This window comes from Calypte anna, chromosome 10 (assembly GCF_003957555.1).
Source record: "Calypte anna isolate BGI_N300 chromosome 10, bCalAnn1_v1.p, whole genome shotgun sequence".
Taxonomy (NCBI): domain Eukaryota; kingdom Metazoa; phylum Chordata; class Aves; order Apodiformes; family Trochilidae; genus Calypte; species Calypte anna.
In genome coordinates this window covers 13,573,057-13,593,544 of record NC_044256.1, presented here as the reverse complement: position 1 = coordinate 13,593,544, position 20,488 = coordinate 13,573,057, and the positions used below count along the sequence as shown (strand labels likewise).

Here is a 20,488-nt window from a genome sequence, read left to right as displayed (position 1 = left end):
CCAGGGAGCATGACAGGCTCAGAGAATCTTATCTACCTGGAGTGTAACCACCTACACTCCCAGCACAAGGCTATGCTTTGGGCTTTCTCTTAAAAGCAAACCCAGAATTGATGAGGGACTTGCTGTTGGCACGCTAGGAAATGTAAACCAGTCTCTGTGCTATAAACTGTATTGAGAAACATTGTGGTTTTTCTACATTTTAATGTCTTTTGACTGCTGCTAGCTGTTTAAGAAACGTCTGTGATGAGGAAGGTGCGAGGTATGGTCATGTTCCAGGTAAAATGAAATTAATTTTCTTTTAACTCTCAGTAGAAGAAATTAATTTGGAAAGTATCTGGGGGATTACTGAGTGACTAAAACACCAAGGAAGTACTCGAGGTTATTGGTATGGTGAGGTCTTGGTTTTCTAGTGGCACAAACTTACCCTGAGGTTGCAGTAAGGAAGGTGAAGAAAAGGCTCACTGCATAAAAACTTGTTAGTGCTTTAAAAGGAGCCCTTGGGCCAGTCCCTTCACTGTCTATGGGACAAGCAGTTTGGCTTGAGTTAATCACCTGCATAATTTTTTGCAAGGTAGAGCATGTAACAGTTTTGTGGTGCTACAGCCACGTGGCATTAGATCTGGCAGTGTGAGTGCCCTGAGCCCAGGCTTGATGCAGTCTGTTGGGTGCATCTTGCTCTAGAGGTGTTGCAATTGACAGAAAATTTGCAAGAGAATGTGAACCAGACATGAGTGGAATAAACCTGTTTCCCCCATGGGGAGCTATGAATGTGGAGAAGGAGCAAGAAGGTTGCAGAGAAAAAGCTACCAAGTGTTTTAGTGATGGAAGTCAGATTTCTTTCCGAGACCTGATCCTCAACATGAGCTTCTCCTTCAGCATCCATCAGCCTCGGTGTTTCCAGCACTGGGGAATTATTCCTGTGTACAGACAAGGATCACCATAGCTGCTGGCATCACGTATGAATAAGGAATGTGCTCTGGTTCAGGGCAGCGAATTGGGATGAAATATCTTGGCTTTAGGGTTCTGGTACACAGGGAAGAAACTGTCCCCCCTGCAAGGAGCTGGGCATTGTCCCTGGAGCACTGTGCAGCCAGCAGAGACAGGAAAGGGAGGTGTCCACAGCCCTGGCTGAAGGGGAATTAATTTGGAAGGAGTTGCTGAAGGGAAGGGCAGGGAAGATGGGAGCCCTGGGGGGAAGGTGGAGACTAGGGAGGAGCCAGACAAGGTAAATGTGCCATCGACTGAAGAAAAGAGGAGATGAAAGGGAAGAGGAGAGTGGAGAACAAAGCAGAGACATCAGTGAAAAGTGGGGAGAGGAAAGAAGAGATGATGGTGCTAAAATTAGATGGGGAACAGGGACAGGGAGATCTCGATCTGGTGCTCTCCCCTCGGATGCAATTCCCACTGCAATCAATTCCCACTGCTATCAAACTTGGCCTGGGGAAGCAGGGAGAACTGGAGTCCAGATGGGAAAGAGAAGCAAGAGAGGATCACTGCAGACCTGCAGCACCCTGAGGTGCCTGGAGAGTTTTTCCCTGCCCCCAAGGCCCCCATCCCTCTTGAGCATCCCTCTCAGCCTGGGACATACCATCCAGTGTCTTTTTATAAAATCAATGTCTTGTGTTGATGAATCTGCACCGTGTTTAACTGTTTCAAACCAATTTTTGCATGTGATTCCTAATTATATGCTACTAGTCACAGCCCACAAAAAAGCTAATGAAACCCTTGCCATCAATTAAATGTAATTTCTGCCTGCTGAGGGGCAAGTGAGGAAAGCAAGAGGCAAAGTGACCAAACTTTCCACCTGTCTGCAGCCTGGCTTTGGGGCGTGGCTTCTCCCAGTTGCCCTCAATGTGTGGGATCTGGAACAGTGGGAACAATGATCTGCACAAATTACACTGCAGGAAGAGGGGGAGCAAAGGAAGTCTTTTGAAGAGCACCCATTCCACTGAAGTCTTGAGCTTTTCAGTCACTGTAAATTCTCACCAGGCTTTTTATAAGAGGCAATTTCATACCCAGCTCTACCTTGGGCCAGTGAGCACTCACCAGGACCGTGTGCTCAGGTAGCACTGGCTGATACACAAGCATTTCAGCTGGATGTGGTCCCTTTTCCTTCCAGGAATTTAGGATTATAGGGGTGGGGACCCTGACCACCAGGGGATGGTTGCTCAGACATCCTCTTTCACAATCAGGGAGAGCGTTATCAATCTCATTATTATTTTTGTTATATTCCTTGATTTCTAGCTGGACTGGCTTTTGATATGGAAGCCAATTCTGGGAATCAATCAGAACCTACATGGGACCAAGTAACATCTGCTAAACCTGGACTAGCAGTAAAAAATGTTTCCTACTTTTTTCTTGGTGTTTGTAATTCTGAAGTGTTCAGATAACTTTTCTGCCCATAGTGATGACCTGGAGGCATGATCTATAGTAATCACTTAGCAATGCAATTTCTGAGCAAATGGCTGTTTATGGTATAAAAGAATCTGAAAAAACAGTGGAAAATGGAGCCCAAGGACACTGCCTCTTTCAATGCTGTTAAGTAGTGGTAAAAATAAATGTAGTTTTCTTCAATTCTTAAATATTTATGTTTACCTTCTTCTCTTGTATAAACTGCAATTGGCTTTAAGCATCCTTGCAGATATTATAAACACACTGGATCACATACAGTGTTCTTGAAAGTCAATGGAAAGGCTTGCATATCAGTGGGTTTCAGACAGAAACCCTTTCCTGACCTGTTGTTTCTGATTGGAAAACAGAGAGGCCTGTTCCCAAGGTTATCAGAGCAAGTAAAACCCATAGTTTTATGCCCATTTGTCCATAGTGGTCTGATGCCCTTGACATGTTTGTGCATACAGCCCTTTGAATTGGTTCATCTAGGGAACAAAAGCTGACAGTCCACTTCCCGAACAGCACTAATGAGAAGAAAACTCAAGCCTTTGATATCTTACTGCTTTTTTCACCCAGCAACACCTCTATTAAAAACTCTCTGCAATGTTTTCTGGGTGGCGTCACAAGCCGACCATCAGCAAGGAAAGAAACAACTCTCTGACCTAAGGTAAGCTCTTGCCTGCCCAGACTGGCAGCAAGTGTGCCTCGGTGCTGCACATGCATCCGAGCACACCTCAGGGTTTGGGTCTGTGCAGCACTTTGTGCTGGTGTCCCACACCACCAGACCCCACCCCTGCAAGGACCACGACCCTCCTGACACCCTTGTGAGGACCACGACCCTCTTGTCATCCCTGCAAGGACCACGACCCATCTGCCTAAAGGGAGGTAGGTTACAGCTGGCCAAATGGGGGGGTGAGGCAGCCGTGCAGCAGGAGGCCCGGGCATCGGTGGCCTTTGCACCCCGAGGGTTGTGGGTGTGCAGGGGTGGGCGCTGGGGTGCAAGGGATGGCAAGAGGGTCCCTTTCGAGCTGGGCATCCCCCTTCCCTGCCTTTGCACCAGGCTGCAGCCCCGCTGTCACCCTGTGCCTAGATTTGGGGTACGGGGGAGCGCGGGGGGAGGAGTTAGCGGGGCTGAGAGTGCGGGGGGAGCCGGGCGCTGCTCCGGGGGTCGGTGCCGCTCGGGCGCCCCTAGCAGCCCGCGAGGCTGCCGGAGCCGCTGGGACCCGCACTAATAACAGTAATAATAAATAATCATAATAAAAACAATTAAAAAAGCAAACAAAAAGCGAGGCGCCGACGCCCGCCGCGCACCCTCCCTGCGGGCCGGGGGGGTTCGGGCCGGCGGTGCCGCAGCGCTCGGGGCCGAGCGGGCAGCTGCGGGCGGGGGGCGGGGGGGCGGTGCAGGGAGGCTCGGCCTGTGCAGCCCCCTCCTTCTCCTCCTCCTCCTTCCTTCCCCTCCTCTCCCTCCTCCCATGCCAACCTGCTGCCGCCTTTGTCAGCGCAGCCCGGCGCTATGGCATCCTGCTGGCGCTTCAGAGTCGGGCTCTTCCTCCTCCTCCTCCTCTTCCTCGGTGCGAAGCGGCTGCTGCAGCGGCAGAGCCAGCCGTGACGGCCGTACTCCCCGGGCAAGAGGCAGGCGGAGCCTTCCCCCCCCACCTCCCTAGGTAAGCCCCAGGTGCGGGGAGGGGGGCAGGGATGTGCAGAGGGGTGGACTGGCAAAAAGGTGCTCTGAGAAAAAGCGCCCTGCGATCCCCATCCCCCGAGGATGCTCTGGGGACCGACCAAGAGTGCCAGGGAGGAGAGGGATTCAGCACCGGCTCCCCCCAGCCCTGCCGGGTTGGGGGAAGGTGGAATAAAGTGCAGGTAAGAGACCCCTGCGGTCCCCATCAGGCATCCTGGGGTCCCACATTTTTGCCAGGCTCCCGGGAAAAGGGGGACTCAAAATATTTTGAAACTCCATCAGTGACTTTGGCAGCTCCACTTCAGTTCTGCAGAGCTGGAGCTGGCCATGGGCAGCTGGAGGGGAGCAAGTGAGTGACCCCTGTTCTGGGTCCTGGGACCCTAAAGCCAAGTCTGCAGGATTGGGGGGCACCAGGAATGGAGATCGGAAAAGCTGGACCCACCAGCATTAGGAAGCTGGGCTGTGCAGTCAGGTCCGGGATGGAAGAGGGGTTGTTAAATGTTTGCCATGCAAAAATCCAGCTTGCCCACAGATAGAATAGATTATTCCCACTTAGCTCGATTAGACCTTTTTGTGTTTGTCAATGTTTGTAATGGTGTCTCTTTTTGTGGAAACAGTGGGGAAAAAATTGACTTGGATGTGCTTTAATAATGTATTGGGAGGGCACTAATTGTGTACATTTGTATGGGCCAATAGTTGGCAAAGAATAGCCAAGAGCATATGATGCAGTAATATTTCAAGTAATTTATTACAGTGTTAGAATGATTGTTTGTACTTTTTCATCTCATGTAGGTACCTTAACCTGTATTGCATAACTGAATAATGCAAATAATCAGCCTAATGTTATTGTGCATGAAAAATCAATGGCAAACCTTGTTCTACTTGAGCCCTGACACAGCTGTGAGGGTATGCTGCACAAGTCTCCTGTTAATTTATGCACTGGGAGCCTTTAAAAACTGCTGAATTCTAGGGGGATGGGAGGAGGGGAGCTGAGGTGTTGTGTAGAGTCCTTTTCAGCAGAGCCTGCCTCTGTTAAGGAGCTGGTATTTTAAAGCGTGGTTTTCCAAGGCTGGTTCACCCCAGATAAAAGCCAGACAATAACAAACTTCTCCCAGTTCTAGTCTCCACTAACCCACCCTCTAAGAAAGCCACAGACAAGGTTAGTGGTGGGATGCCCAGGAAGGTGCAAAGTGTATGTTGTTCCTGTGCAGAACAGCAGCAAGCTGCTTGGTGCTCAAACCCTGTGAGCTCCCAGGCTGCAGGCGTTCATCCCCTTTGGCTCTGGGGGGAGTGAATAAAAAAATCCCACTGATGAAGCAGGGAGCCAGCACACATCTACCTGCCCCAGGACCAGAGGCCACCTGGCTTCTGCAAAACCCAGTGAATGGTTCAGTGAGACTGCTCGTGTCGGGCTGTTTGGGAGGACTTTTCAATGAAAGGTGGAGAGAAGTGATAGCCATTGCTCAGGCAGGGCTCCAAAGTGTGCTTTTGTGTTTCTCTTTTAGCGAGCATCCAAAAGCAGGAGGAGGAAGAATAAGGTGTACAGACATGGGCATTGTTTCCCTGAGTGCCAGGTCCCTTGTGCATGCAGGCAGGGCTTGAAGTGCCTGTTTGTTGTCAGAGATTTCCTAATGTTTTGACAGAGAAATGGATTTTTGAGCACGGGAGAAAACAAAAACCCTGAATTCCATCGCAGTGCGTTACATGTTTCATGTGATGTGTGTGTTGCCTGCCTTGTTTTATAGTATCTGACGCTGGGGAGACAGGCTGCAGGATTTATGAGCTGAAGTTAATAGTAAACCAGCAAATAACAGGCTCTGTGTTAATGTTGTTCTGCGCTGAAGTAGCTGCCTCTTTCTGAGAGAATTTATGCAAGGATCGCTCTGTCTTTTGTCACTGTAATGGTGTTATAGGGTGGCCCCTTAGTCATGGGGGGGGTGAGCAGAACAAGGATGCTGTTTCCCTCTTGGCATGGTAAATCAAAGGGAGGGGGGGAATGATGACTCTGGTGACTGCATTTGTGTATTAGCTGCACCTGCTGTGGTTATTGGGAAATGGGGAGAGCAAATGTCAGAGGCACAAAGAACAAGGAAGGAAATGAAGGAGGAAATAACAGATGAAGATAACATGGTCCATCTGCCAGTGGCCAAGATTCAAGGCATCTTGCCACCCCATGGCTGTGCAGAGTAGTCAAGTGGTGAGACTTGGTCTTGAATCCTCTGCTGGGAGTTATCTGCCCTGATGTGTGCTGCCCTTAGCAGATGCAGTGGGGCAGGGTTTGGGCTCAAGGTGCCAGAGAGGAAAGCAGCCAGCGTGACTGAACAACAGCAGTTATTTCATTAATTGATATGGCTGGTGAATTTACATGGGAACCAGGAGTATGGGGACCTCCCCACCCCAGGGCTGATTTGGGAGGTGGTGAGGAGGGAAAGTGCATTCTGGTGTTTCTGCAGGCAAGCAAGCTGCAGGAAAGAGAACGCAGGTTCTCCTGGTTCGGAGGACCACAGGGGAGAGGTTACTGTGGAGGACTGCTTCCTAAAGACATCAAAAAATAGAACAGTGTATTCCCTTTGTGCAGCAGAAAGTACCTCTAGGGAAAGAGGTTGCAACTGTAATGCTCTTGGTCTTCTCCTCCAGAGGCTGAGATAGGGAGTTAATGGTAAGACGAGAGCTCAGTTCATTGCTCTTGGTGCAGGGCAAGAAGACATTGATTTGTGGTAAGCCTGGAGCTCATCTGCTGCAAGGGCCTCATCGACTGACCATGCAATATGATGCTGGGATATGATTGTGCTCTTAGAGCAGTGAATGTTGAATCTTAGGAAGATGAGCTGAAGTGACTCTCCCAATGTTAATATAACAAAAATTATTAAAGACAGAAATGTTAAATGGCTCCTTTGGTCAGAGATTGTCTTGCTGAAGATAAATAAATAAGCTAGATTCTGTCACTGTATTTGGTAAAGTCCATATCTCTGGGGACTAAAATAAGTGTTAGTTTTGAGGGTGCGTGTGGTAGCTGGTACTGAAGGTAAGGTGTGAGGATGCTGGTGGAATTGAGGCCATCCAAGGAGGCCCCATGCTGCTCCTCTTCCTCTGGGTGCTTTCATTCCCTTTGCTGCTTTTGACTGAGTCATGACCCTGTACCCTCTCTAAAAGGTCTTCCTGTGCTTATTTTGGAGTACTGCATTTATGTGCCACGTCCAGGTTTATTCTGGTCCTGCTTTGAGAGATAATGAATGAACGTGGACATAACAGCTGAGATGGTACATGACCAAGTGCTTGGCACCTGGGATGTGCCAGCTCCCGGGGTGGTTTGCCAAGAGGCACCTGTCTCTGTCACTAGCTGTTAGGAGATTTGACAAGAGACAGAGGAGCTTAATGTGTCCCTAAAAATCTTGGCACCAGGTTTTTGCATCCCTGACCCAGGAAACAGGATTTCAATGCTCTTTTATATTATTCCTATGGGGTAATGCATCCTATTCTTCACCGCCTGAATCTGTTGTGTGGTCTGCTAGCAATGTTTCTGATGCTCTGGCACAGGGGAGCACTCATTTCCATACCCAGGTTGGAGCCCAAAGGTACCTTTCACACCTAGCTGAGCTCACACTAGAAAGCTGTTTGTGAACAGCCAAGAGGTGAAGAGGAAATTATTCCAACTCCCAGCTACCTTGCTTTTCCTCAAGGCCTACATCTGCTTTTGCAATCTGCCTTTTCAGATCCCAGCCTCAGTTGAGTGAGTTGGCCAAATTCCCACCTCAGCAGGCTGAGCTCTCTCCTGGCCACCCTCAGCCTTTGTCACCTCCTTTCCCCCTCACTGCTCTACAATTGGCACCCATCTCTTGGGCTTGGCTCTGGGAGCACAGGGACCCAGGCTGAGCTGAAGCAGGTCTGGCAGAATTCCTCTCCTTGGGTTCTGTGCCTCAGTGCCACTGCTGTGCTGCTTGGGTATGGACTGGAGTCCTCAGAGTCCTTCTTGGTGCTGAATTAAAAGCAATGTGAGATGTGGGGGTATGCAGGGCTTCCACTGAACTTACTGTGCTTGTCAGTGCTCAGCATTTTTGAAAAGCAGGAACCTAAATACCTAAGTTTTACTAGATTCATAGGGTTCACAGATTCATAGATCTGTAGCGTTTAGAAACCTGAATGGAAGTTAAAACCTCTGATGGGAGGAGAACTCTAAGAATGGCTTGGTACAAACCAGGAAACTTCAAGAAACTGCCTGGAATATATCCTCACCGAGATGAGGGAATACGGGCAGAAAGGGAGGGAACAAATGGGCTGGCACTTCTAAGATGTGATTGCAAACTGACTACTTCTGTATTTCAACAGGAGTCTGAGCAGGCAGAAAGCCGGGGTCTGACAGGCCAGTGTAGGCAGCTACAGAGTGTGTGTCAGGCTGTGAAAATGCACATCCAGGTGAGGGTTTTGTGAGATGCTGAGAAGTTACGAACAAGAGGAGATAGGTGCTTTTGCTGGTATTCAGCCTAGAGGTGACAAAAAGACAGATTTCTACTCTTGCCCCAAATAATTTATAGCGTGCAGAAAATAGACTTGCAATGCCAGCCCCTTAGGCAGCTGGGGAAGTCCCTGAGCCCCACAGCTTACTCTGGGAGTGCTTGGTGGCTTTGGTGGCAGATAGAGCAGTTTGAACCTAGCTTGGAAGCTTAATTTCCTGACAGTGACACACCAGAGAAATACAAAGACAGGCTGTTCAAAAGGCCATGCCTCTGAGCACATGCTGTGGAAAAAGAGGAAGGGGATACCATCCTCCTCCTCCTCCAGCTTTTAGCCTTATTTTCTGCAGCTGAGCATTGAGCAATATAACGTTTTTGCTCTTTTGTCAGCTAGCAGAAGAGCTGTGCTGCTATGCATAATGCTTTAAAAGCAAACATGCCTGCAGCAGAGGTGTTGGAAAATCCCTGTAGACATTGGTTTCTGCAAGTGGTGTTTACAAGCACGGAATTACATTCATGTTGCTGCTGCTCAACTTCTGCTCATTTGCAGCAGAAAGATGCTACTTAAATAAACAGCCAAGTCTGTTGGGTGACTTGCTTCATTTTCTTATGGGCAACCTGCTGGTTTTTTTTTTTTTTTTTTTTTTTTTTGCCTCTGGAATATGCTACTGTGGTTTTTGCTGTGAAAGCTGATGTGTGTTGGCTCCTGATGCTGCGAATGGTTGCCAGTGTGCAGTGTCAGGGCAGGATGCAGGGCTGCAAGAGAGGAAGAAAGAGCCCTGGATTCCTGGAGTGGTACTCAGGAGTCCTGAGGCTTTTGGTTGGAAGATGACTTTTTAAACGAGTAACAAGAAGCCTTGCAAGCCTGACTTCTGTGCTTTGCCACTTAGGTGGATATTCCACACTTGATGCTGATGGAGAGACCAGTTCCAGGGGTCATCTAAAGGTGGGAGTGAATGGGAGAAAATTCCAGAGAATTCTGGGGAAGGGAAATATTTTTGCCATTTCTGTCATTAAGAATAACAAAGTGAGCAAACACAGGAACTGGCAGGCTGCACCATCCCGTGCTCTGTCCTAGCAGCCAGCAGCAGAGACACCAGCAAGGATATTCACAGTAGGCAGATGAAAAATAATGTGCCCCCCCATCAACATCCTTTCCTAATCCATAATAGCTAGAGTTTGGTTTCAGCTCTGAAAGTGCAGGGCTTTATATCCTTCCCGAGACATTTGCTAGTGTTAGCTGTGCTTGCTCAAGCCAGTCTTGTTATCCACAGAAATGTGCAGCCTTTGCTCTCCACCTCTGCCCTGTCATTTCAGGCTGGTGAATGGAGCTGCACTCCCTGGGTTTCTCTGGGAGCACATCACTGTAGAGGATGTTCTCTGTCCTTGATATTTCTCAGTCTTCAAATCCACACTGATTGGCAGCCAGCCCTCTAGCATCTGCTGGATAGGTTTCAAGATTCAGTAGGATGTTTTTTTGTGTGTATGTGTTTTGATGAGTTTCACTCTTCCTGCTCTTTTCTAAATCTTGCACTTTATAGCTAAAATGGGGCTCACATGGGGTATTTTCGTTTCTGGTTTTTTTTTTTTGGTTTTTTTTTTTTTTTTTGCATGGGACTGGACAGTTTTAAACTCAGTAAAAGGTTATCTGGAAGAAGTGTAATTGTATTCAAAGGAGATAATTTAGAGTAGAGGAGAAAAAAATGTTTTTAAATAAGCGAGGTGGTAAAGATGTGCTCAGATAGCTTCTAAAAACATGCCAAAAATTTATTCTCAGAAAAACTGCCTGAGAACCATTTGCAGTCAGATACAAAACCAGCTAGGGTTGTCATGGTGTGGTAGATCATCTCTGGTAAGACTAGGGCTGGAATTATTACCAAACAATTGTCTGTACTTTCAACCTCTGACAATTGGGTAAGCAATTCTACGACAGCCCCATAGCAAGCAGGCTGGGGTGGTGTATCTGCCATCAGTTCAGCCCCTCCAGAGGTTCTGCTATTTATTCACTTGCTCACTTCAGTAGACACTGACATAATTGAGCCTTCTTGGATGAAATCCTGATTCCATTTGAGTATTGATTTAATCAAAGCTATGGTTACAGCCTGGAGTTTGGAAACATGAGGATGAGTTAGACAAGCAAGTCCTCGATTGCATGGCTAGGGAGTCAGGTCCCACCTCTGGCTGAATTATAAGGTCCTGAATATTATCTGTGTGATAGACTTACATCTTTTTTTGTTTGCCCTGTGTGTTGCTGTAGAAGTGGAACGCAGTTTCCAGGCTAAACAACAAAATAACCCTTAAGCCATGGATTCCAACCAGGAATCCTCCCTCTTCCTGGTGAAGATCTTGGAGGAGCTGGACACAAAGCAGAACACTGTTTCTTACCAGGACCTCTGCAAATCCCTGTGTGCAAGGTTTGATTTGTCCCAGTTGGCCAAGCTCAGAAGTGTGCTGTTTTACACTGCTTGCCTGGATCCTAATTTCCCAGCGACTTTGTTCAAAGACAAAATGAGATGCACTGTAAACAATCAGCAATCAAAGAAAATCATGGTTGCAGCAGATATAGTAACAATCTTCAACCTCATACAAATGAACGGAGGAGTGGCCAAGGAGAAGCTTCCAGTTGCAAGGCAGAAAGTGAAGAAGAAAGAGTCCTTCGAGTCCTGTAGATCTGACACGGAAATCTGCAATCTAGCAGACTGCTTGCCCAATTGTGAGCTGAATGACCAGGAGTTCAGCCGTGGCTTTCCAGTTAGAAGGTCTTCAAAATGCAGAAAGATGGACTGCAAAGACTGTCAACGGTTTGTCCCCTCATCAGAACCCAACTTTTTACTGGGTGTTAACAAGGAGATGAAGGGCCGGGCTGCCTCTCTGGACAGGCTGCAGGCACTGGCGTCCTACTCCATTGCCACGTCTCCCCCATGCGAGATGCAGAGTACCTATTTCCCCATGAACATTGAAAATGAATCTATTTCAGACCAGGACTCCTTGCCTATAAGTGCAAGCATAAAAGAAACCTTCATTTCCAATGACGAGCCCTTTGTGATGCAATCCTGTGTCCAGAAAAGAAATATATTCAAAGAAGATTTTCATAATCTGATTACCATATCTCCCAACCTAATACCGTCCAACAAAAAGCCAGAAGATGGACACAGAGAGTCTCAGAACAGGAAAGAAAGCTCTAAGCAGACGTTCTTCAACCACAGCTTTGAAATGCCATACAGCAGTCAGTACTTGAATCCACTTTATTCTCCTATACCAGACAAGCGACGAGTGAAGCATGAAAGTTTAGATGATCTTCAAGCGTCAACATATTTTGGCCCAACTACTATTCTTGGGCCTCAGGATACCAAAAAGTGGACTGGAAAGCCAGCCAAGCAAACTGCCTGGCCATCTAAAAGCTGGAGTTTAAATACTGAGGAGGTACCTGACTTTGAACGATCATTTTTCAATAGGAAGCAGTCTGAAGAGAAGCCACGATACCAGAGTTCAAGCAACCCATCTCCAAACTTTCCTTCAGCTGAGAGGCATCAGCCCTACCTAAATGTGAAGGATCAGCAACCAATTATGCAGACGAGCTATGCTGTGAAACCAAATGGGCATAAAACCAAGGAAATCCCTTCCATTCTAGATGTGGAGAAACATGAGCCAGTCAAAAAGTTCAAGGATAAAAGCATTAACTGTACATCTGTTCAGATCTTAAGCATTGATAGGACCACAAGTGTTGGGACACAAACAGAGCAGCAAGTTCTGGACCACAAGAAATGCAAGGATTTGTGTGCGGGGGGCCAAGCCAAGTACGGAGAGAGGCACTCCCTTAAACAGTCAGATGATGACTCTGAAATTGTGAGCGATGACATCAGTGACATTTTCCGGTTTTTGGATGACATGAGTATCAGTGGGTCGACAGGAGTGATGCAGTCTTCATGCTACAACAGCACCGGTTCCTTGTCTCAGGTGCACAAATCAGACTGTGAGAGCTCACCTGAGCACAATTTGACTAAAATCTCCAACGGGAGTACCTGTAACAAACTGGATAAAGTGGTCCGGGCAGATATCAGTAGCACAGATGATGAACTGAAAACAAGTGTCTGCAAATTAGTTTTGAGAATTGGTGAAATAGAGAAGAAATTAGAATCTCTCTCGGGTGTCCGAGAAGAAATCTCCCAAGTCTTGGGAAAACTGAGCAAATTGGATCAAAAAATTCAGCAGCCAGAGAAGGTCAGTGTGCAAGTAGATCTCAATTCTTTGACAAGTGAGGCTGCATCAGATGAGAGTAACTCCCCGCAGATATTTCAGTGCCACAACACTCCTCATGGAGGCAAACTGGAGAATAATCCAGAATGGTGCTGCTCAGATGCCAGTGGAAGTAACAGTGAGAGTCTTCGAGTAAAAGCCTTAAAAAAAAGTCTCTTTACTAGGAGGTCATCGAGATCATTAACAGAGGAAAACAGTGCAACTGAGTCAAAAATAGCGAGTATTTCAAACTCTCCCCGAGACTGGAGAGCTATTACATACACCAACCAAGCTGGCATTACAGAAGAGGAGAGGAAAGAGAGAGATGGAGGAGAAAATAAAGACTGGCACAGAAAATCTAAAGAGGTAATTTCAACTTTATCTCACTTAATAAGCACTTTAAAATAATCTAGTTACAAATATCTTCTATGGTCATCACAAGCTGCTGGATATGACAATACTTTGCCCTGCCATATTATTCCTGTCATTATTGTTATCATAATTGAGTGATTTTGAACCTGGATGTTCTCGCTTGGCAGCTGCAACATGGCCAAGTTGTTCCTTAGCAGCACTTTGCTTTTTTGAAAAGGGAAGTGGGGTAATATGGGTGAGATCTTTGAAAGATGATGGAATTCTTCATCAGTCGTGATCTAAGGAGGCTGGGTAATTAACTTGGTGAAAAGGGCATGGGAAATATTGAGATTCTCTGTTGGTTTTAAGAAGGGATATTTTGAAATTGCATTGTGACAGCTTTTATCAGAGAAGTATATGCACATTTGAAAGGCAGCAAAGTAGTTTAATGGATTCAAATCCCTCAAGAAAAAAATCCTTGTACATCTACTGTGAGAGGCAAACTGCAGTTGTGTTCTCTATATCTGGCTTTCATGGTTGTTTACAGGATCCCTGGTGGAAGTGCAGCATAGCTGTGGGCTTGTTTTGGTCCCTCAGTGTCCATCCCTCCCAGCAGCTGCTCACTCCCATCTTCACAGGTTGCACAGCTGTCTTCTGGTTGCTGCTCAGTTGAAACCATGCATGGTATAGGCAGCTGTTTGTTTCATGGACAGTGGAGAGAGCTGGTGGTCCCTCAGGCCTTTTGTCAATCAGGACCATGTGACGGATGTGCTGGGCCTCCTTACTGGAAGGAGTGAGTGTAGAGGAAAGTTGAGAAAGGAAAGAAAGAGGTTTGGTGGAAATAGTTGCTGTTAGATGAACAAGAAGCCATAAACCGTGGGTTATAAGCAAGCTACAGAAAGGGAAGAATGTTAACCTTAGTAAACCCAAACCCTGGCTTTGATCTGCCTGGGTTGAAATGCTGGTTATGAAAGTCCCTTCCTCACTCCTGCGGTAGCTGACACTGATTTGGTACTATGGATGGTCTGGGGGTGCTACCTGGGAGCTTCCCACAAGCCTTTGTCATGTTAGGATCTGATCCAGAAACAGAAATCTGGAAGTCTGCATGGGGTCCTTAGGTCTTCCAAGTCACTGAGGTGGTTTTTTTTTTTTTTTGGTTGTCAGGGCCATTTTCAGAACAGTTTGTTATAAAATAGACTATTATGTGAACAGTACAAAACCTAAAGTTTCCTCTGTTGAATCAGCTTTGTGTTCATGTTATATTGAACAAAGAGTTGTGTCTGTAAAAAACCTCGGTGGTCTGGTTGTGAGAAGAGGGTAGGCAAATGGATTAATCCAAAACCTTTGTCCTAGATGGTACTTTTCTTACAATGGCTTAAGCAATATCATATGGTGAGTCTGAAAGGAGTATCCTTTGTCTTTAACCTCCTCATAGTCCTGTTTCTTCTCTCAAATTCTTTTGAACCCTATTGCAGGCAGACAGGCAATACGAAATCCCACAGCCACATAGGCACTCTAAACAACCAAAAGATGCTTTCTTGATTGAACAAGTCTTTAGTCCTCATCCCTACCCTGCATCACTCAAGTCACACATGAAAAGCAACCCGCTCTACACGGACATGAGGTTGACAGAGCTGGCTGAAGTGAAACGTGCCCAGCCATCGTGGACCATAGAGGAATACACCAGGAATTCGGGGGATAAAGGCAAGATTGCAGCACTGGATCTACAAGTGAGTTCCATTTGTTTAATCTGAGTGGCTTGGTTGCAGATGGATGTTGCCAGAATATGCGTTTAAGAAGGGATTTGGGTAGCTCAGGAAGGAGCTGTGCAGTGTTGAGCCTGTAATCTTGCTGATCCCTATCCATCCTGGCCAGGGACAAAGAAAAATATGGATGTTTGACTGCTGAATGGTGATCCTTGACAGGCTGGTGCTTCCAGCTTATCCTGCACTGGAGAGATGTCTGCTAAGGTGTCATGGTGTTAGTAGCTCTAAAGAGGAATTTAGGGGTAAAGGGCTGTAGGGGTGAACTGGTTCCTAACTGCATCAAGGCAGCATGGTGCAGAAGTTGGCATTGCTACTTTTTGTTCTGTCCTTGCATTGTCTGGATTGTTCACAGAGATTTTCAGTGTTTGGGGTTTTTCTGTTTTTGATGGAAACATAAGGCATAAAATACTTGTAGAAAATGCTGAATACCATGACTGGTTTTGAAATACATCACAGTTACAGCTTTGAAATTGCTGTTGGAAGCTAGAGTCATGCAAAGACCAGATCAACTAATGGTCTGTCTGATTTGCATTTTAATTCAGCTTGGGAGTGTCAAGCTCTTTGCAATAAGCAGAACAAGTTACTGGGAGACAAATTCAAATTTTGCATTGAAACTTTCCCAAACTTTGGTGTATCTGAAATCACATTCCTGATACATGATGGGCTGGTCAGACCAAGAGCCCACATTGGATATCCTTTTTAGCCCAATAAGCACAAGACATCATCAAGGGAGGAAGATACTTGAGCACAGGAAGAGGATGCATGGAGAACACCATCCAAAATGTGTAAAGACCAAACAGATGTCACCATATTTAGTTGTGAGACACAAAATGCATCATATAATGAAATGCACACAGATGCACAGACCACTGTGTATGGTTTATAGCATTCATCCAGCTGCATGAAGAACCAGGAGGGGGAATTGTGCTGACCTCAGCCATGTCAGGCTCTTGGCATGTGTGCCCCAGAGCAGAGCCTCAGGTGTCTGTAGGTTTGGCAGCAGCTGGGGAGCACTGACCTCCAGCTGAGCTTCCCAGCACCAGGCTAGCACAGCTCTCTGGTCGACTGTCTGGATGGTGCAGCCACACTCAAGCAGGGAATCTGCTTGTCTCCAAACTGGCATGTGAGAGCCTGAGGCTTGCAGCTCTTCAACAGCTCTTGATGCCTCAGTACTGAGGTACCAAATACAGTTTCCAATCTATCCAACTAAGCCCTAGCATAGCATCAGGATACTGTGAGACAGACTTGGATAGTCCAAGAAGTACTTCCATACCTCAGGACCCCATGTTAGCTGGTTTGGAATTAGAAACATCACCTACACAGTGCTGTAGTGCAGCTCCCACCAGTGTTTGTGCAGGAATTTGTGCACGGCAAATTCACCACCTGGCTTGACTCATCCAGACTTCCCTATCCTCATCATCCACAGCTCCTTGCTGTGGCTAAAGTGCCCTCGGAGAGAAGGGACCAGACTGCAGTTTGCCTCAACTGCCTGCTGCTTGTTGGGACTTCATAATATGAGAGGGCTTTCTAAATTCCTAACCCTGGCATTGCAGACTGTAGGCTAGAGCAGGAGGAGGCTGAAAGAAGGTCCTCTGCAGCAGGCAGTCACAAAGCATCCCTTATCTGCTGTATGGAGGCAACAAGGGAGGTGATATTTGGAAGCAAGGCTCCCCTGGGAGAAGTGTTCTCCATCTGCTCCTTGTAGGGTCATTTCATTCCCTGTAAGCAGCTCTGCACAACTGTGAGCAAACCAGAGAAATCGGCTTATTGTCATCATTTATCTTTAGGATAAAGGTGATAAAACTTTACTGGTTTGATTTTCTCCCTCCAAAAGGACTGTCAGAATTGCATCTACTTTGCAAAGCCTATGTCTAGACTTTATAATAGAGCTTACTGACAAACTTAAAAAATAGACACAGACTGATTAGTGGTTTTTTTCCCCAGTGATTAAGTTTATTAGAACTGAAAGTAAATACATTATGCTTTAATGAACATTCTTATGTCTGGCAATGAAATGGGAAAGGAAGCTGATTAACAGTAATGGGCCTTTTTAATAATGCATCTTCCTTCTGAAGTAGTTAAGAGGTCAATACCAAGGCAGAGAGGTCCAAAACTGTAATTTCCTTGAAGCACAGCATGGTTATCTTTTGGGTTTTTCTACTTTTGTTGATTTAAAATTTCTCCTGGAACTTGACAAGTCTGCTGGGTTTTCCTTCAAAAGAAGAAATTGCAAAACTAGTCAGGACAAAGTTTGTCCCAGGCATGGGGTCTTTGTGAGATCTCATCTCTTTGCTCTGTGTGTGATGGTCCACTGAGACAAAGCATTGTCAGGCTATTTTCTGATGCCTTTAGAGATGAGGTCACTGATTTATTTCAGAAGGATGGAACAGGTCAGTCAGAGCCTGAATGGTACAACTTCAGATTCAGGTAACGGTCTTTGTTTTAGCATCCTAGAGCCGCCATAGAGATCTCCATTAAATGATCATAAAGCCATTGCTTGGTTTTCATTGTTTATTTCTGGGGTAGCTATAAAATCACTTCTTGCAGTAGTTCTGTACATAAAGGAAATGCTGCTTTCAGGAAAAGCAAGGTGTCAGCCACTAGCTCATGGCCACAAAATCTGAATTAGCCAATTAAAAGCTTACCCAAATCCCGCTCAAGTCATTTGGGGTTTCTCTGTATGGAGTCCAATGATCTTCAGATCAGGTCTATTACGAGCCCAGAAACGGCGTGTGTTAAGGTGTTGTCACTGGAACATTTTTATCTGGAATCTTTTCCATTTTTTAAAGAAATGGCCTTTTGGAGTCCCAGACACAGGAGACAGCTCCGAGGAAAAGCAGTCATTTTTCAAAATATTCTTTCTGCTTTTTTTTGTTCTGCTGATAAGTGCAGTATAATGCCTACTCTTTGGGTTTCCCATATTTTCCCTAACAGAAAGATGAAGGGAAAAAAACAAGCAAGGGGTGAATGCAAAGCTTGAAGAGCTCAAATTTTAAGGAAAAAAATCCCATAAATGTTTTAAAAAAAAAAAGGTTCAGTTGGAGACACTGATGAAGTTCCCCAGGTTGTCTTCAATTTTCTGCCCAGTTCAGATTTTCTTCAGATTTTTTGTAGTTACCTGTGTGGACTTGATGTACAGAGTCCTTAATTTCTTAAGCATACTCTTAAAATCACCTTTAAACCAGAGAGCCTCAGACTGTCAAAGAGTGGAGTATTGCCTTCTGTAGAAATAAAGACTGTGCCTTGGGATTCAAGATTCAATGGTCTCATCTGGAAGATGGCCCAGAGCACTGTGTGGTACCAAATTGTATGCCAGGTGTCCAGTTCCCCTTCTCCTCGTGCCCCTAAAATTGAGACAGCATCATGCATCCAGGTGATTTTCAGAAGACAGAGCTGGAAGCTGAGGGTCACCTTGTCCTGGGTGATTTCTTGGGAACCCACTGGCATTCCCCTCCTTGGGGTGCTCAGTGCCTGCTGCCTGTGGTTGTGTTCCCAAGGGGCTGGTGTCCCTCTGCCATGGGGGGTTCTGCAGAGTGTCCCTTCACAGACACTGGGTGCTGGATGGGGAAAAATTAGGGTTAGTCTTATGAAATGTAGTGCATGAGGAGAACCCTTCCCATCAGCTGAGCTTTAATAATTGAAGGAGCAGTAACAGGCCAGTAGTTGCTGTCTAGCAGATTAAAGAGATTTTATTTAAGTGCCATCCAAGATGTCGAAGTTTCCAGAAAATCAGAGGTGCAGGAGGGGTTTTGCAGCACTATTACACTCTTGCAAGAGTTTATTTCATGCAGTATTTTGTTGCCACTTTCATCAGCCCTGTAGAACTGTGGCCAGGAGAGAGCTGAGGGGATATGAGAAGCAGCAATAACCCACTTTATCTTGACAGCAGACCCAGATGTGGCTGGGAGGCCTTCAGGCATAGCTGCTTCATTTATTTGTTTTTCATAATGACAGATCCCAGGCAACTAACAAATGTTTTCTTTTAATTTGTAGACTCAAGAATCTTTAAACCCAAACAACTTAGAATACTGGATGGAAGACATTTATACTCCTGGCTACGATTCCTTATTAAAACGCAAAGAAGCTGAGTTCAGAAGAGCAAAGGTTTGCAAGATAGCTGCCCTGATAGCAGCAGCAGCTTGTACAGTTATTCTGGTCATTGTAGTTCCCATTTGTACAATGAAATCCTGAACCTGAGGACAGCCCCGTGGTGCCCGGGTGTGTGTGTCTCAGATAGCTCATGCTGTGTTTCAAATGTCTGATGGCAAGACTGTAAGGAACTTGCTAGGGAAGAATGTTCTGAGGATATTCTCATGGAGAACACTGGAAATGTAGGAAAATCACAAGGAAAACATTTTTTTGAAAAATATTTAAATAACAGACTGTGTGGTAGAATTAATGGGAACTCAGTTCAATTTTTATGCATTTTTAAAAGTGCAATATTTTTTTTTCCTAAAGAAACAATATAATGTTTTACAGAATCAGAGACTGTTGAGAATTCAGGCAAAAGAGGAAGTTTGTCTGAGCTATGTTGCATTTAATGGAGATATGGGTACATGGAGGTAGCACTGTATAGAAGGGAAGGTTCTATATGCATTTACATCGAGGAGCTAGGAAAGTCTTAAAAGCTCTCTACAATGTAGAAAACTCTGAATGTATTGTATTTATTTTATAGTATTTATGTATTTCATGATCATTTGATTGTAAAGCAGACTATGTAGTCATGAACAGAGTTCATTCCTGTGTTCAGATTAAAAAGGGCTCTTTGTATTTGGTCTTGCCCGAAGACCCACTCTATCATCACTGAGTACTTAGATAAGTGCAATGTGCTGCAGACCAAAAAGATTGTTTTAAAGCAATCACAAGAGGTTTTAGTTGCTTCTGTTGAATAACATTTGCATAGAGCTGGCAAAGTTGTCTTGCCAAAAGGGTATTCTTTACCTCCACAGACGGTGAAATTGTCTCAGTTTCACTCCTGCCAGCATGCAAAGCTGGCAAATCAAAGCCACACTCTGTTAAAGTTCTTGGAAATGTAATCTGAACAGTTACAGTTTTCTTCACAAAGTCTTCGTGCCTTTTTTTAGACCGTAGATTAAATAGAGCTGTTTAATTTTGCTATTTTAAGCCCATAACATAAATCACAGCATAATGGATACTAATGGAGGTTCTTTTCCCGCAAGCTTTCTATACAGCTCAGAGTGCTCCTCAAACAGCAGGACTGGTGGTTACTGAGCACTTATATTAAGGGCATAGTTCTTCAGCACTAGTGGAAACTTGCTGTTAATGCAGTGCATTCGGCACGGGGAGATTTGCTTCCCTCTTGCTAATGTACTTAAGAATGATGCTTGACTTTACTGGTCAGCAAGCAGTCTGAATCCCATGGGAAATGTTCATTCGATGCTTTATCCCAAATGCAAATAGCAGGTTCAAAGGAATTCTCAAGCTATGACAGAAATTACCTGCCATGGTTAGTGAAAGCAAATACCCAGACATTATGACTCTTCTGTCAAATACAGATGAAAAAGAAAAAAAAAAAAGTATTTTCAGGAAATAACATGATTTTGCTGGTCTTCTAAAGGAGTGGAGATTCTTTTAGTGAATGCTCTGTATTT

The 20,488-nt window shown here is 45.6% G+C and overlaps 2 protein-coding genes across 2 annotated transcripts in view; both read left to right on the top strand.

The window, feature by feature from the left end:
• The window catches only part of WDR93 (WD repeat domain 93), a gene marked incomplete at its 3' end in the record, with an annotated part of 75,858 nt that extends 65,039 nt beyond the window's left edge, over window positions 1-10,819 (top strand). Inside the window, 1 exon segment of the mRNA XM_030457294.1 lies at window positions 10,781-10,819. Coding sequence (XP_030313154.1) covers window positions 10,781-10,819 — 39 coding nt within the window.
• Window positions 10,779-19,788, top strand: MINAR1 (membrane integral NOTCH2 associated receptor 1). The gene is made up of 3 exons (XM_008491972.2): window positions 10,779-13,125; window positions 14,586-14,840; window positions 18,870-19,788. The coding sequence occupies exons 1-3, from the start codon at window positions 10,828-10,830 to the stop codon at window positions 19,065-19,067; spliced, it is 2,751 nt and encodes a 916-aa protein (XP_008490194.2). The 5' UTR covers window positions 10,779-10,827; the 3' UTR covers window positions 19,068-19,788.
• Window positions 19,789-20,488: the final 700 nt, after the last annotated feature.

Bases quoted from the DNA above. Each gene is read 5' to 3' on its own strand.
- MINAR1 (XM_008491972.2), top strand. From the start codon at position 10,828: ATGGATTCCAACCAGGAATCCTCCCTCTTCCTGGTGAAGATCTTGGAG. The intron at 13,126-14,585 runs GTAATTTCAACT...ACCCTATTGCAG, and splicing joins GGCACAGAAAATCTAAAGAG to GCAGACAGGCAATACGAAAT. The intron at 14,841-18,869 runs GTGAGTTCCATT...TTTAATTTGTAG, and splicing joins TTGCAGCACTGGATCTACAA to ACTCAAGAATCTTTAAACCC.